This window comes from Colossoma macropomum, unplaced genomic scaffold, assembly GCF_904425465.1.
Source record: "Colossoma macropomum unplaced genomic scaffold, Colossoma_macropomum, whole genome shotgun sequence".
Taxonomy (NCBI): Eukaryota; Metazoa; Chordata; class Actinopteri; order Characiformes; family Serrasalmidae; genus Colossoma; species Colossoma macropomum.
This window is the reverse complement of record NW_023494793.1, coordinates 1,821,995-1,840,189: the sequence shown is the minus strand read 5'-3', so window position 1 is coordinate 1,840,189 and position 18,195 is coordinate 1,821,995. Positions and strand designations below refer to the sequence as shown.

Sequence of the window (18,195 nt, the reverse complement as noted above, 5' to 3'; positions counted from 1 at the left end):
TCATGCGCCATGCCCACATTAGGAAATCCAGGTTTAATCCAGTTTATCCCTATGGAAAACTGCTGAAATCAGGTCCTGTGTTAAACCTGTGTTTGAAAAATGATACGAAATGTCCTAAAGTACTGTGCAAAAGTCAGAGACCACCCTGTGTTTTTTTAATTTCCAGTCAAAATAGACATTAGTTATATGTAATGCATTTTTACAGCATCATGAAAAAAGCAGAAACATATAAAAGAAAACGACACAGAAGCCTCAACAACTAAATATAATAATTTATTATTTCAGTGTTCAGTGAGTCACTCTTTACCTTTATTACAGCTTCCATTCTTTTCAGTTTCTCAAAGAATCTGCAGACACACCTCCAAAGTTCAGTCTTAGAAGTTGGTGTAGCATTTTCTGTTTTTCACCATCCAAATAATAAACACTTTCAGTGATGTTGATGTTGGGGAGCTTGATTTTCTCCTCTCTCTCAAAGATGAAAGCTGTGAGTACTGTTTATCTAATGGGGCAGTTTTGGTGGTGCACAGTAATGTACGTACTTTTCTTCTGAATTTCTAGTAACTGGGCATTTAACAGTAGAACATATTATATCAGATTGTTGAATCTTGACTAGAATGTTAGTGTGTGGCTCGTGTGTTAGCTTGCATTAGAAAGCGGTGGTTGCGTGACTATTAACTTTTGCTAGTCAACTAGTCATTAAAAAAGTTTTCAACTAGTCGTCGTTACCACATTAATAAAAAGTGTTGCGGAAACCTGTGAAACCTGGTTTGTTTGTAGGCTGCTAATAGGGGCTGGTTATGGTGGCAGATGGTGATTTGAGGTGTGAGACGTTCACTGCAGTGCAGTTTTTGTTGTATTTCAGTGGGTTTTAGTCTCAGGCGCTCTGCACACAGAAGTACACAGACTGTCTGATGTAAACTGCACGCTAAAATTAGAGTTCTCAGAATCTCACCTCTCACTGAGAATTAAACAGGCTCTGGCTGTCTGCGCTTACGTCCACTTTCCAGTAGGAAATAAATGATTATAGGCCTTTCAGAGGAAGATATAGGCCCAGTTAATGAACCAGGAAACATTCATGAATTGTATTTTACAGTGTAGGTAGCCTGTAAACGATATCCCTGTGTGATTGTTGACTTCTACTCCGTTTTACTTGACAGAAGTTTGTTTTTGTTGCACACGTCACACTAAATGTTCCATGATTAGCTGATTTGCTTGTCCATCAAAGTACTTTGGGTTTCGTGTTTATCAGAAAAACTGATTTTTGTTCTCTTTTCCTGCCTCTTCACTGCAGTTTTGACCACTGCACTGTTCTCGCACAGCGCTCACTAGTGGATTTATAAGTTGACAAGTCCAGGGTTTGTCAACCTGTGGGCTATTACAAATGACTGCCTCCCGCCAAGTACAGGCTGGCGGATCATAAGGGGATGCTCACCGGTAATTTGTAGTGGGCCGGTAACGTCACTTTAAGTCATAAAAACATAAGTGGAAAAAAGATTAACTTAGTCCTGATAATTAAAAATCGAAGAATCAAACATTTCCAAAATATAACCATTATAAGTAATAACAGAGACATATAATTGAAACACCGCAGTCGCAGGCTGTTTAAGGGTCATCAGTTTGAGACGACGCAGTCGCAGCGCAGACAGTTAGTCATAGATGGGGAGGTTCCTCAGGGCTCTTTCTCCTGCCTTGTTCAGTGCAGACCTATCAAACTTTTTTCTTTAGTTCAGAGATCAAGGTAAAGTTTATTATTATTGTTGATTGTAGCGACGCTGATCCAGAAGCCCACTGAGTGGAATGAGGTTTATTTCAAATGAGGCGCTAAAATCCTCAAAATTAGAGACTCCGGACCAAACAGGAGTGTTTTCAGTGAAAATGCGATCAGTCCACATCTTTATCTACACCTTTTTTGACATCTCTGTAAACATAGTTTTTAACATGTTATGTTTTTTTAACATAACTGCAAATTTTGGTTTCTGTGATTGAACTAAAGAGGGCGATCTGATCTTTTTCAGGCCCTGACTCACAGGTTTTCAGTATGAGCAAGTAAAAAAAAAAAAACTTGATTTAAATTTTTTTGTGGGCCGCTATGCTTTACTCATAAATAATATTATAAAATTACACTTATGGGCCTTGGGGTGGAAAGGTTTGAGAAACCCTGGACTACTATAAAGAAAAACCTTTGTTTTAAATATTATACGTTTATGATGTTGCTGATGCTCTAATGAACTGGAATAGCCACATTTTTGTGTCAGCCTTAAAGGGTTAATATATTGAAAATATGTATAATCACAATACCGGTATTTTGTCCATATCATACAGTCCTACCAGAATCAGCTTCCCCCAAAACACATACTGATCTAGAGAAGGGCTGGGCAACATAATAATGTTTATCGTTATTGTGATAAATTATATCATGATAGGACATTTTCTGAGCTTATCGTGGACAATTTCAGTACTGTTTTATTACAAACAGAGCATAATTAGTCCTGTTTAACTGGATTCAGTGCAGCACAGGATGTGAAATGTTTATAAAATGCAGTCTTTTTTATCAGAAATGCATGCAACACTGCTGGTTCTTTTTAATAACAAATATCATATTGCATATTGTGTATCGAGAGAAATTCTTGAAGGATCGTAATATGATATTTGTGCCATACCGCCCAGCTCTAATCTAGAAACAGCTCACTGCAGAAACCTTGTAGTGTTTTTATGGTATATTGTGATGAGCGTCTGTAAAGCTGCTGTCTTTCTGTGTGTGTTTAGGCCAGCTGCTCTGATGATAAAGAGCAGTGGGTTCAGCTCCTGCAGGATGGGAGTTCCACTGCCGTCGGCTCTTCGTACCAACACACCAGCCACGAGTCACTGAGGTACACAGACACACACACATACACACACACACACACACACACACATATACACTCTTTCCCATCCTCTTTCCATGTCTTGTTTCCTCTGTTCCTCAGTGGCCTGAAGATCCGCAGGTTCCCTACATCCAACACCTACATGGACGACCCCTTTCAGCAGCTCTGCAGCAGCGGCCACTCACAGCCCATCTACTCCAACACGTCCATCCTGGAGCACATGGTACAGTCTGACTGTTTTGTGTATTTGTTTAGGGCACTAAACAGTAGTCCTCTACAGTTCAAATCTGTTACCAATAAGTGTCCAGTTTATTAGAAACCCCTGCCTTGTTCCTATAGCCATTGGCCATTTTATCAGAAACGTCCACCATATATAGACAAGTGACAAATTATCAACATAAAGTGTCTTATCAAGGCTTTGGGCCACAGAAGCAACTTCAGTATATATTGGCATGGATTCAGCAAGTCTCTGGAACTCTACTAAAGATGTCGGTTATTTTGTGGTGTTTATCTTCGCCGTCTAACACATCAGGCCAGACTTTCCCATAGGTGTTCAACTGGGCTCAGATCTGGTGTTCGTGAATGCCATAACATATGATTTACGTCATTTTCATACTCATCAAACCATTCAGTGACCCTTTGTGGCCCGTGGTTGGGGAATGAGACTCCCACTAAGACAGAAATGTTTCATCACAGGATCAAGGTGGTCAGTCTGTATTGATTTGCAGTGGCCTTAACCTCTAAGTGGACCCAAACCATGCCAGCAAAATGACCCCCACAACACCAGATGCCCTCACTGTAGGGGTCAGTTCTCTTGGTGTACGCTGCACATGCACTCTCCCACTTGTGGTGAATACGGTAATGGCTCATTCGACCACTTTTTTCAGTTTACAGTGTTCTAGAATGTTTTCCCCATCACATTCACACTCTTCTAGAATATCCTTCTCCATTGTTCTAGACCACTGTTCTAGAATATCTTTTTCACTGTTCTAGACCACTGTTCACAGTGTTCTAGAATGCCCCTCTTTCACAGTGTTCTAGAATGTTCTCCCATTTCATTCACCCTGTTCTAGAATGGTCTCCACCATTCCATTCACACTGTTATAGCATGTCCTTCTCCATTGACACTGTTCTAGACCATCCCCTGTTTATAGTGTTCTAGAATGCCTCCTCCATTCAGTGTTTTATAGTGTTCTCCTCCATTTTGTGTTCTAGAATGTTCTTCCTTATTCCATTCACAGTGTTCTAGAATGTTTTCTTCATTTCATTCACGCTCTACTTGAATGTCCTCCTCTATTGACACTGGTCTAGAACATCAACTATTCACAGTGTTCTAGAATGCCCCCCATTCATAGAGTTTTGGAATATTCTCCTCTATTCACACTGTTCTAAAATGTTCTCCCCTTCCCATTGACACTGTTCCAGAATGTTCTCCACAATTCCATTCACACTGTTACAGCATGTCCTCCTCCACTGACACTGTTCTAGAACATCAACTGTTCACAGGCGTTCTAGAATGCCCCCCGTTCATAGAGTTTTGGAATGTTCTCCTATATTCACACTGTTCTAGAATGTGCTCCTCCATTAACACTGTTCTAGAATATCTACTCTTCAAAGTGTTCTAGAATGCCGCCCCGATTATGGTGTTTCATAACCTTCTTCTTTATTCACACTCTTCTAATATGTTCTCTACTATTTCATTTACATTGTTCTAGAATGTTCTCCTTCATTCACACTGTTCTAGAATGTCCCCCCATTTACAGCGTTCTAGAAACAACATGGATTTCACTGAATGGACAGTGTACAGCAGGGCTGGTAAATTACAGAAACAGTCTGTAACTGTAAACCTACGAAGAGCATGTGTACGGTAGGCGTTTCTGATAAAGTGGCCGGTGAGAGCAGGTACAAGGTGGATGTAATAGACTGTAATAGACTGAATCCTCAGTGTGTGTTGAAGTGAAGCTGTACAGTGAGGTTCTCTCTGCTCCTCACTAACATTTTCCTCTGCTACACCACTTCAGAGGTTACTGCTGGACCATGTTTAACATGATGTCACGCACTGTCATTGCATGTTATGTCCTTTGGCTTCTGTTGGCAGAAAAAAACGCTCTCTCAGACGTTCCGCGCGTTTTTCAGTTTCAGAAACCTCACGCTGGTGGAAACGGAGACTCGGTGTCATCATCAGATTCTGCCAGCTACAGCAATAATGAGATCTTCAGTAACCCCGGTGAGTCAGCCTGCCCTGGGCTCCAGTCCTGCGGAACCTCAGAGGCCTTTCTCTTCGTAGATGGACAGAAGCTTTATTAATCTCAAAGGAAATTCCAGCCTCATCCGTCCACTGCTCTGGTTCTAGAATTTTTATTTTGCTCTAGAATTTTCAGAATCAAACACCGACTAGTCCTAACACTGGGTTGGCATAACATACCTGTGTGTGATTCAGACTGTTCTAGAATGCTCTCTCTCATTCACACTGTTCTAGAACGTTCCCCCGTTCACTGTGTGCTAGAACGTTCTCCACCATTTAATTTGCATATTTCCCAGATGTTCTCTCCTCAGTCACCCTATTCTGGAATATTCCTCCCATTCACACTGTTTTGCACTCTTAAAAAGATGGTTCTGTAAAGATTTTTACAATGTCAACCTTGTAAAATGTAACTGTAGAAGAACCCTTTTTGGTTCCATATAGGACCATCTACAGCACATTCTCAACCCTTTAATCCTGCAGAGGATTCTTTGTGTGTTCATGGTTCTATATTGAACCGTTTTCTTTACTAAAGAATTCTTAAAGAACCATCTTTTTAAATGGGCAGAATGTCCCCTATTCTATTCACAATGTCCTAGAATGCCTTCTGCATTCACACTGTTCTAGAATGTTCTTCCGCATTAATAGCTAGCTAGTTATGTCGTGGCCTCACTGCATGTCTTTGCACTGTGGAGGAAACCGGGGAACACGGGGAGAACATGCAAACTCCATACAAAAAGGAACCTGGTCGCCTGGCCAGTGAACCGAACCGAGGCCCTTCTTGCCGTGAGGTGACTGCAATACCCCCTGCTGTCCCACCGTGCTGCCATGTGATTATACAGTCAAGTGAAATTTAAAATTGATTATTGATTATTGGACTGCAGGTTTTTGATTAGAAAAAGTTTAAGAACCCGACATAAACTATTGTGTGTATATATATATATATATATATATGATTCAAAGGTGATTCAGAAAGATTCATCCGATTTCAAAATGATTAATTTCTCTTGTAAATCATTACAGATCAGTGCAGTGAACTGTAAATGGTTTAAATGAGCATAAAGTTTATTATGTAATTGTACAAGGTCTCAGTATGAACCTCCTCCAGCTGTACGAACAACATCAACACCATAGTCAAACTCATCCCATACTGGATTGAGCATGTCGGGTGTCGCTGCACTCACGGCTCTTTCAGTGCGATTTCGGAGATCATCCAGTGTTGTGGAACCAACGCCGAACGCTCTGAGCTGTTGGAGCTTCACTACCCACGAAAATCACACTGCACAGTTATGAGGGATTCATTCTTATTGATGTGGAGAACACAGAACGCTTTCTGCTCAGGGGTCGCATCTCCTCTCAGACTGAAGGGAGCCATCTTCCACTGACTGTCAGAAACTCTATGACCCCCCTCTTTCAATTGGATTGTGATTGGTTCCTCGGCGCCTCACGGTTGTAAAAATATGGCGCTTTGAAATCGGATTAATCTTTTTGTATATACAGTATATACAGGGAGATTCACTCTAAAGAGGCCCTGAATATTCTGTTGTGACTCCCGTTAGGATGAAGCAATCTAAACCAAAAAAATACGCTACATATCTTGACAAGTGTGTAATCCCCCGGAAGTTGCAAACGGGGGTTAACCGTCGCAACGGCTGTCCGGCACCGGCCTCGTCGCTATGACGCAGGGGCATCCCGGCTTTGCACGTTGTTTTGTTCAGATTGCTTCGTCCTAGAGAGAGTTATTACAGAATATTCGGGGCCTCTTTCGAGTGAATCTCCTTGTATATTTATTGTATACTTGTATATATAAGGCAGAAGAGGCCGTGCCTTACTGTGATTTTATCACTTTATGACTTTTTGGTCACCAAATTACCATCTTATTTAGCACCAGTCTTCTTCTTAGTCCTTCAGTACACTCGGTGCTCCATGCGAGCAGCATGAGAGTCAAAGCTTATTCCATTAACAGCACAAGGGTCGAGTTCAGTTGCTATGAGGAGGTCATAGGTGTGCGTATATCGTTGATTTGACAACGGCTTTGAACGCGGCTCAGCCAATCAGGTATTAGGACCGTAACTATCCGTTTCATATATATACATATGCATCTTCATCTGTATTTACATATGAAACGGATAGTTCCAGTCCTAAAGATGAAGGATACTGAGAAAGTCCTCAGATTCAGATGATTTGATTTTCCCTCCAGACTCGAGCGTCTGCATGTCCGTTTGTGTGTTTGTCAAATAGAGAAAGTTTTCCTGCGAACCACATTATTGAGACAAAGCGTTTTTGCGTGGGGAAGAACTGACTTTTTCTTTTCCGCTGGAAGTGCAGAACGTATGATTAGAGCTGAGTGTGTGTGTGGCTGTTCCGATCGCACACACACACACACACGCGCACACACACACACACACGCACACTCACACGCTCACGCACACATCCTCAGAGAAATACCAAACAATTCAGCAGCAGCTGCTTTTCATTTGTTCAGCGCTAAATAATTATATGGTGGCCGCTGCCATTTACTCCCAGCACCAAGTTTCCATCCGTAACGTCCTGCAGCATCAGAGCCCGAAACAGTTAATAATATCAAAGCCCACAGGATCAATAAAGCACAGAAGTGCTGGGTAATCGTCACTGAATCCGGAGAAGTTGAGGTGAGAATGTGGAGATTATAAATGAGGAAAGTGACTGTATTCAGCAGAGCCCAAATCTGCACGTCTGCATATTATTTTGAGAATTTAATGGCGTGTAATTACGCAGAGGTTGCCACTAAATGAGCTGTTTAATTATATAGTTAAATGTTTGGCGATGCTGTCATGTGTGGCTTCCTGAGCAGGTTTCTTATGAAATGCTGAATTCCTATGTGCCAAACATGACCTGGAAAATACAGTCAGCACAATAATAAAGCGCATCCTCTGTTGAGCATTAAACACACATTTACAATAGCTTACAGCAACAGTGAAGCCAAGAGACCACAAGATATACCTGTTTCTGTGCTGAGACGTTATGAGAAATGTCTTATAAGCCTAACTATAATTATATAACCTAATCTTTAGAAATAGTTTTTTCATTAATTCATGATAGATATTAGTAATTGATTGTAACCGGACTGATCTCCCATTGCGGCTCCTTTGTATTGCTTACATGTTGTTTGTGTACTTTCTACTACCTGTTTATCTTAGATAGATTTTTTGTTCAGAATTTTCTTGAACACCTGACAAGAATAAAGATTATGATTCCGATTCAAATTCATATATATCATATCATATCACAAGAAGAGAACATATCTATGTGTATTAATACAGTTACACTGGTCAAATTCCATGTTGTTGCTGATTTTCTAAGTGAAAAATAAGTTAAAGCGTCCTCTACAGAGAACAAACATCTGCATGTTTTGATACTCAAAAGAATGTTTGTTAAACTTACAGTGCATTTTATATGTTTTATTTTTCCCAGTAATGTAACATTCAGCCAATAAAAACCGTGCACAAAAAATCCTCACTAGGGGATTATTATTCTTTTATTTAATTTTATATGGATGAACAATCACTCATAAATATATGAATTAATCATACAAATAAAATACAGAAGAAATCTGGAACAAAACTTTGTTCTTCAAACTAGCTGACAAGTAGTATAGTATTTTTACTATGTTTGTATGTATTATACTGATTTATATTGATTTTACAAGCAAAGACACAATTACTGCCAAGATAGTGTGTTTAGGTGCCAAAGATATATGATATGTTGTATATCACTGTATATTGTATATATTGTACTAATATCTGATATATGTATGTCGCTGCTGTCAGAACAAAATCTTGTATCTCCAAAATGGTAACTTTACAGGAGAAGGAAAAACATACTTTACTTTTAATGTAAGTCAATGGAACGACAAAAATGGACATATATATATATATATATACACACATACATTATGAGCACCTCCTTGTTTCTACACTATATAGGTGCACTTTGTAGTTCTACAGTTACAGACTGTAGTCCATCTGTTTCTCTGCATACTTTGTTAGCCCCCTTTTACCCTGCTCTTCAGTGGTCAGGACCCCCATGGACCCTCACAGAGCAGGTACTATTTGAGTGGTGGATCATTCTCAGCACTGCAGTAACACTGACGTGGTGGTGGTGTGCACCTATATAGTAAGTGGAGCTGATAAAATGGACTGAGCTTAGAAACAAGGAGGTGGTCATAATGTTATGCCTGATCTGTGTATGTATATATATAATATGCATGCATTCTGTATGTCATGGTATGCAGTAAATCAGGGAATCCTCTGTGCTCCCTGTTTGGCGACAATAACCCAGCTTTATCATCGTGTGGTTTTGGTCACTCTCTCTCACACACACACACACACACACACACAGATGTATCGTTTTAAGGTCTGCAGCAGGAGAATATGGTGTTTTTATGCTTTAGCCCAATTTTCCACAGACTCTCTCTAAACGGAAACTGAGAGAGAGTGAGAGAGAAAAGAGGTCATGAAGATCCACAGAAACCACACACACACACACACACACACACACACACACACACACACACTGCTGTATTAAGCTGTATTCTGGGCTGCTGTCTGTTTCGGGGCCTCTACTCTGTTATAACATGCATTGAGACTCTTCACAGTGTACACTCTAATCGTCTAATAGTAAAACAGAACAATAATCTGTCTTCAATTCTGTTTGCATATTTGAAGTTTAATAAAATCTAAACTTTATACATGAAGCCTGAAGTCAGTGTTGTGTCCGTGTTTGTGTTGGTCAGGTAAGAAAGCGTGTGAGGTGGAGAGGAGTGTGCAGAAGCTGGAGCTGGCAGGAAAACGACGAGTGCAGCTGAGAGCGGGGTCAGAGGTCAACCTCATCAATGTGGGCTCAAAACCGACCAAACGCTCGTCCTTCAGACAGTCTCTACTGCCCTTCTGCACTGAGAGAGCCCAGGTAACCCACACGCTTATGCTGACCAGCCACTCCCTCATTGTCCACTTTATCAGCTCCACTGACCATATAGGGGCACTTTGTAGTTCTTTTTTGTAGTTCTAGTTGTGACGTGGTGGCCGTGGTGTGTTAGTGTGTGTTGTGCTGGTCTGAGTGGATCAGACACAGCAGTGCTGCTGGAGTTTTTAAACACTGTGTCCACTCACCGTCCACTCTATTAGACACTCCTACCTTGTCAGTCCACCTTGTAGATGTAAAGTCGGAGACGATAGCTCATCTACTGCTGCACAGTTTGTGTTGGTCATCGTCTAGTCCTTCATTAGTGGTCACAGGACGCTGCCCACAGGACGCTGTTGGCTGGATATTTTTGATTGGTGGACTATTCTCAGTCCAGCAGCAACACTGAGGTGTTTAAAAACTCCAGCAGCACTGCTGTGTCTGATCCACTCAGACCAGCACAACACACACTAACACACCATGTTTTACATATGTGATAATAATATGTGATACTTATATTATTATATGTACAGTAGTACTTAAAAGATTGGGATCTCTTATCAAATCAATTATTTTGTTATTTTATACACAATAATGATTTAGACAGTGTGGATCACAAACTGTTTCACCAAAAGGTAATTTTAGATGTTGCATTCAAAATTTCTGCAAACAAGAATGAAATAAAATGATACATTTAATATTCTGTAATTATTACATTCATGATGCTGCTGTCGGAATGAAACTTTGTATCTCCATTTTTCAGTTTTTGACCTAATTTAAAAATACCTGTTACGCTTTACATTGTCTGTAAATTTCATGATGAATGGACTAAAAGAAACGACCCAAAATGACTTGGAAAAACGTCTGGTTCCATTGACTTCCATTAAAAGTAAAGTAGTTTTTTCCTTCTCCTGTAAAGTTACCATTTTGGAGATACGAGGTTTTGTTCTGACAGCAATTTGCTTGTCTAGTTTTCTGCTTTGAGATTTGATTTACTTTTGGAATGTAATGGATTCTGGATATTAGCTTATTCTTTAAGTATTCAGCTTTCCCATGTCATTCTGGACACATTCGACATTCTTAATATTTTTGAAAACATTGATTTCCAACCTTTCACTTTCATGGATGAACACACAGAAATAACCCATCTTAATCATTTTTACTCAAACAGAGTTCAGTTTGGGTGGGAAGCTCTGACCAGGCATGAAGAGTCAGCAGATGTTTGCAGTTTTGTTGTAATACACTGCCACCTACTGTTTGGAATGTAGACCTACAACAGTAAATGGAGTCCTGTACCTGACTGCAGCTCGGTTCAGCCGCACGGCTCGCTGAGTGCAGCTGTCAGTGTATTTATAGTTTAACACGGTTTTAGCGATTGAGCCTGCTAATGAAACCACACCTACACACTCAGAAGGATGGTTCTTTAAGGGTTCTTTAGTAAAGAAAAGGGTTCTGTATAGAACCATGAATACTCAAAGAACCCTTTGCATGATTAAAGGGTTCTTTGCATAACACAATAGGTTTTCAGATTGATGGAGAATGTGTTGTATATGGTTCCGTATGGAACCTTTTTAAGAAGGTTTTATATAGTACCAAAAGAGTTCTTCTGTTGTAACAAGCTTGACGTCGTAACAATAGAAGAACCTTTTTTGGTGCTATGTAGAACCCTTTTCAAAAAGGTTCTATGTAGCACCAAAAGGGTTCTTCTGTTGTAACAAGCTGGACGTCGTAACGATATAAGAACCCTTTTTGGTGCTATATAGAATCCTCTTCAAAAAGGTTCTACATAGCACCAAAAGGGTTCTTCTTTTGTACCAAGCTTGACGTCGTAACAATAGAAGAACCTTTTTTGGTGCTGTACAGAACCCCTTTTAAAAAGGTTCTACATAGCAGCAAAAGGGTTTTTCTTTTGAATAACCATTTTTAAAAAAGGTTCTATATGGAACCACATACAAAACTATTTTGTTATGCAAAGAACCCATGCAAAGTGTTCTTTTGAGTGTTCATGGTTCTATATGGAACCTTTTTGAAAAGTGTTCTATATAACACCAAAAAGAGTTCTTCTATTGTTACGACATCAATCTTGGTACAAGAGAAGATCCCTGTTCGTGCTATGTAGAACCTTTTTGAAGAGGATTCTATATAGCACCAAAAAGGGTTCTTCTATCGTTACGACAACAAGCTTGTTATAATAGAAGAACCCTTTTGGTGCTATGTAGAACACTTTTTGAAAAGGGTTCTACATAGCAATCTGAAAAACCCTTTTACGATGCAAAGAACCCTTTAGTCATGCATGCAGATGGTTCTTTGAGTGTTCATGGTTCTACATAGAACCATTTCCTTAACTAAAGAACCCTTGAAGAACCCTTGAAGAACCCTCTTTTTTGAGAATGCTGAAGACTTGAAGCACATATTAAAACATAGGCTCTAGAAGCTCAGAGCCCTCAGTGGACGCGGCCCCAGAGCCTCGCGTGGTGACTGTGTAATTACAGCGGGCAGGAATGGAGGCCACTTCCTCCCAGAGGAGCGCAGGACAGCGCTCAGATAAGAGCCACTTCTCTCGCTGTAGTGTTCCTCAGCCTGTAAGACTGTGCTTCTCCTGCTCCAGCACACCTGGCTCAGGGCTCTCTGATCAGCCGGGGGGGTAAAATCTGGTAAAATGGGTTAAAAGTGTGGGGGTCTCTCTGTCGGACCGCTGGAGCGCCTGCTGATTTGATGGAAAACTGTTTTACGGAGTTCAGAAGAAAGTCGGCTCAGATAATGTACGCTGTAGGCGTGTTTAGAGGACTGTGTGGGTCAGTGCGGGTAAATAGTGGGCTGGACGCTCTGTTTCAGCTGCCGCTGGTTTGGAGGAACTTCCAGGAGCGATTTTACTGTGACTGGCAACCTTAAATTTGTGGTTTTACTGACGTGACCTCCCATTTTGGACTGTTTTTTACTGACTTCATGTGTTTTTTACTGCCAGTGTTGATCTAATCATGAAACTTGACTTCAAACGTTTCAACTTATTATATACATGTAATAAGAGTGTTTGTTGTGTGTTATATATCTGTATGTAACAATATTTTGCATCTTTGATGTATGTATATAAGTAGTTATGTTTAATGTCCAATCAGCACTTTGAAGAGACGCTAAAGGACCAAAGAGGTTCTGCTTCTTTGTCATTTCACTGCTCTCTCTCTCTTTCTCCATCTCTCTCTCTCCCTCTCCCTCTCTTTCTCTCTTTCTCTCTCCCTCTCTCCCTCCCTCTCCCTCACTCTCTCTCTCCCTCTCCCTCTCTCTCCCTCTCCCTCTCTCTCCCTCTCTCTTCCTCTCTCCCTCTCTCTCTCTCCCTCTCTTTCTCTCTTCCTCTCTCCCTCTCTGACTCTCTCCCTCTCCCTCTCTTTCTCTCTCCCTCTCTCTTTCTCTCTCTCTCTCCCTCTCTTTCTCTTCCTTTCTTTCTCTCTCCTCTCTCTCTCTCTGTCCCTCTCTCCCTCTCCTCCCTCTCTCCCCCACTCCCTCTCCCTATCTCTCTCTCTCTCTCTCTCTCTCTCCTTCAGGGAGGGTTCCTGACTCCGCTCCTTCGACGGACGGCCTCTGCCAAGAACTCCCTGAAGAGGGCGCCCTCTGCCCTGTTTATTGAGCACGGCAAAGTCTTCCAGAGGAGGAAGGTGAGACTTTTGGTCATCTTCACTTTACAAGCTGGTCATTATGCCTTTATTACGCTTTATGATATCATCACAACACTGTATTAAAAAATATATCATCACAGCCTTACACTCTACACTTAGCACCAAAAAAGGTTCTTCTATTGGTACAATGTCAAGCTTGTAACAATAGCAGAACCCATTTTGATGCTATATGGACCATTAAACCATTAAAGCATGAAATGCTTCTGCAGTCTTAAAAAAAAAGTTCTTCAAGGGTTCTTTAGAAAAGAAAATGGTTCCATATAGAACCATGAACACTCAAAGAATCTTTTGCATGGTTAAAGAGTTCTTTGCATCATGAAAGCGTTCTTCAGAATCATGGAGAATGTGCACAAATGTGTTACATGTGGTTCTATATAGAATCTTTTTGAAAAGGGTTCTATATAGCACCCAGAAGGGTTCTTCTATTCTTTAAGCTTGACATTGTAACAATAGAAGAACTAATGGAGAAGTTCCCCCCCAATGAAAGCTTTGCATATCTTTGTCTGGGCTACATCTACACTCTTAAAAAAGATGGTTCTTCAAGGGTTCTTTAGCAAATAAAATGGTTCTGTATAGAACCATGAACCCTCAAAGAACCTTTTGTGTGATTAAAGAGTTCTGTGCACCATGTACGAGTTCTTCAGTTTGATGGAAAATGTGCACAAATGTGTTACATATGGTTCTATATAGAACCTTTTTGAAAAGGGTTCTATATAGCACCCAAAAGGGTTCTTCTATTGTTATAAGCTTGACATCCTAACAATAGAAGAACTAATGGAGAGGTTCCCCTCTATTAAAAGCTTAGCATATCTTTGTCTGGGCTACAGCTACACTCTTAAAAAAGATGGTTCTTCAAGGGTTCTTTGGCAAAGAAAATGGTTCTGTATAGAAGCGAAGCTTTTCATGGACATTTAAGGAAAGTTTTGAACTCTTACTAAATTAGCCTATTAGCCTGTTAGCCTGTTAGCAGTGTAACTGGATTTGCTTGTTAGTCTTAGCAGCTTCCCAAATGAGCCATAGACTTCATTATGTGGTTCCTGACTCTGTATAACACTCTGTTTCCTATAAACCTGGACAGAAGTACAGACAGAATCCAGGCTTGTTAGCTGCTGCTGTTTTTAGCGTTATGCTAACGTGCTCTAGTTCATTTCTAGTTTTCTGACGCTAAAGAAGTAAAACTCTGCCCTGTGTTTGTGTTTTGTAGGAGTGGGAAACGAAGGCATCGGCTTGACATCAACTCCCTCTTCTCAACCTGCTCACATTCCCCTCCTCTTATTATTATTATGGTTATTATAATGTTTTTATTGCACTGAGAACATTAATATTACTGAGCATGTGGATCATGCAGATGATTTGATTTTTTCAGGATTTTTCTGGTGGGTACTTTTACTTTTTTTCTCTAATTACTGATCACAACACAATCCTTTAGCCTTATTTTCTTTATTTCACACAGTTTTCATAAACCTGAAAAAAGAAAGCAAAATAAGTTTTCAGTCTCGCTCCGCTTCACAGATTCAGTCTGACATTAACCGCCTCGCAAACGAGCATCTTAGTACATCAAGCTTTAGCTGAGCCCATTTGACAGAAAAGCTAAAACCTCATTTCTGCTGAGGAAAAGCCGTAAAAGCAGAAAAAGGTGCTATTACTTTAAATCCATATGGTGCCTTAAAGGGAAATTCCACTGATTTTTCAAAGTTTCTGCATTAATAAGTCATGAAGTGTCGTTCAGAGTGGTTTGGTGTGAAACTCTCTGTTATAGAGAAACTTACTGAGTCAGAATCGTTCACAGTGGTGGTGATAGGAACCAGACGTCCACCTCTAAAAGCTCCCTCACAGAAAGTTACTACATTAAAATGTTTATGAATACACATATTTTAACTGTTAATGGTGGAGGGATACATGCAGGACCATGTGTGAGGCAGTGTAGTCCCCCCAAAAAACTTATTTTGTTCCGATTTTCCACTATTTTCCATCATCAACATTCCCCTGGTTCCTATCACCACCACTGTAAAGACATCTGAACCATTTCAGACCAAACCTCTCTGAATCACACTGTTTACACCTCACACACTAAATTATGGAGAAATTCTGAAAAAAAAATTTAAAGTGCTGTTACAACTGAAAAAATAGCAGAGCCCATGCCAGTCTCAACTGCTTCAGCTATTGTGGCAGATTGATAGACTTTGGGAAGTTAAAGGGGAATTTCACAGATTATCTCCCCAATTTTTTTGTATAATTCAGTGTTTTAGATGTAAACAGAATCATTCAAAGTGGTTTGGTGTGAAATGCTTGATTGTAGAGACTCATCATATAATAATATTAATAATATTAAACTCTAATAAAAACTAAAATTTGTAGAAAATGCCTTTTTTAAGTTTTACTTTTTTAACTGTTCAGCAATGTTCAAGCTTTTGCATACGATTGTAAAATAGTGGTGAATCTGAAAAACAGTACGTTTTCTTTGGGGACTGTTTTGCCTCACAACGCCTTGCATGTCTCCCTCCAGTAGAATCAGTTTTAAAAAATACATTTTATACCAAAATCTGTCAGACGTCTGGTTCCTATTATCATCACCATGAAACATTCTGACTCTGTAAGTTTCTCTAGAACAGAGCGTTTCACACCAAACCACTCTGAACGACTCTATTTACATCTTAACCTTTTAATTAAGTGAAACGTTGAAAATGGGTGGAATTCCCATTTATTACTATTTGAGTGAAAATCTCTGCTTGAAAGTTTGTAGTTTAAATTAAGAAGTTGATGAATGAAAGAACAATATAATGTCTGACTGAAACTGACCGAAAAGAATCAGATTGTGCGCAACAAATTTATCAGCAGAGCTTTGTGCATTTTCAATAACTATTCATGTCATTTCAACACTTTTTTATTTGTCTTAAATGTGTATCTGTGTGTGTGTGTGTGTGTCTGTGTGTGTAAACAGTGTTTCAGAAATACACTACAGTTATCTCAGTTCAGTCAGATTAAGTCTGAATCTCAAAAGTTTATGAGGAGCCTGGCCGCTTCCTATTTCCCCCATTATATCAAAAAAAGGACGGCTGAACAGCAGAGGGCGCCATCGAGCGAGTCCTCAATGAATGGGAGTAAATGGAGCTCAACGGCTAAAAACGAAAAGTTAAAATAGTTTCTAATCTCTCGCCCAGAACGTTTCTTTAATTTTAGAAAGTAGAAGGATGGATTTCACTAAAAAAACAAAGAAATCTCACCTGTATGTTTCCTTTTTTCTACAGCAAACGGGTTTTGGGCAGCAGAAGGCTAACCTTACTGATACTGAGTGCTGATTGGTTGGTCAGCAGAGCAGCTCATTGGCTGTTCATGCTCACAGATGTCATGAACGTACATGAGGTGCTGTTTTAAACTCCTATAACTCGAGTTTAAAAGCTCTTAAAAATATAACGGCAGTGTTAAAATGTTTTATGCTGCTCTGTGTTCAGGAAATGAATGAATTCTTTTACAATAAAAATGTTTCAGCATTTATAAACTATGATTTTGCTCAAATGCTCCATCTTAACCCATTCATTTTGGACTTGCTCGGGAGCGCCCTCTAGCGTTTGAGAAACCCAGAAGACATTACAGAGTGGGAATTCTCCTCTCTACAAGTTCTCTGGCTGTATGTAAGGTTTTTGAGCAGGCAGTGCTGGTGCTACAAATGTGGCAGGAGTTGCAACACAAATTAAAAAGCTGCAGCAGTGAGAAAAAACGACATAAAGATTAATAAATAACTGGAACAGTTGGTTGTTTTAGGTGTGAAAAAACAAAAAGGTGCATGTAAAATGTTTGTATTTTAATGCAAATTTTGTGAAATGTACAGCTAATTCATTTTCTCTGATTCACATTTTCCACAAGGGGGCGTATTTGTGCATTATTGAGAGTGAGGAAACCCACACCAGCAGGAGCTCACGAGTGCATGTATGGTTGGGGTCATATATTTCAAAACAGGAAGCGAAATAGTTTGTTACTTAAGGGTTAGGATCAGTGTTATTCAATATATTTTTAATTTAATCAGTTAATTCTGAAAAGGGATGCAGGGTCAAAATAACAAAGGCCGTAAGCCCAGCAGGAGGTGCCCCAGCGTCCGAATCCAGAGACATTTCTTTTTAGCAGCTAATCATTAAAAAACAGAAAAACAGAAACATTACAGCCCCAAACTTAACAACTTTGAGGAATTTGGTGTAAATGACCCACTGTAATCAGAGAGATTCAGAGTGGTTTGGTGTGAAATGGTTTGAATCTCTTTACAGTGGTGCTGATAGGAACCAGGGGTCGCCATGACTACAACACAAATATAGACATTTTATTTAATATCCAGAACCACCAGTGAACCTACACGAGTCTTCTGAGTTTATATGGAATGTTGATGATGGAAAATAGTGGAAAATCTGAAATAATACGTTACCTTTGGGGACTATTTTGCCTCATGACACCCTGCATGTATCCCTCCACCATGAATGTGTTTTAG

The 18,195-nt window shown here is 39.9% G+C and overlaps 1 protein-coding gene across 1 annotated transcript in view; it reads left to right on the top strand.

Annotated features, from left to right (window-relative positions):
* Positions 1-16,012, top strand: part of si:dkey-220o5.5 (actin filament-associated protein 1-like 2) — a 70,345-nt gene extending 54,333 nt beyond the window's left edge. The window contains exons 10-15 of the mRNA XM_036578184.1: positions 2,767-2,870; positions 2,967-3,087; positions 5,001-5,091; positions 9,881-10,053; positions 13,587-13,697; positions 14,923-16,012. Coding sequence (XP_036434077.1) covers positions 2,767-2,870; positions 2,967-3,087; positions 5,001-5,091; positions 9,881-10,053; positions 13,587-13,697; positions 14,923-14,949 — 627 coding nt within the window. The 3' untranslated portion in view covers positions 14,950-16,012. The remainder of the gene's footprint in view (positions 1-2,766; positions 2,871-2,966; positions 3,088-5,000; positions 5,092-9,880; positions 10,054-13,586; positions 13,698-14,922) is intronic.
* The last annotated feature ends 2,183 nt before the right edge of the window (positions 16,013-18,195 follow it).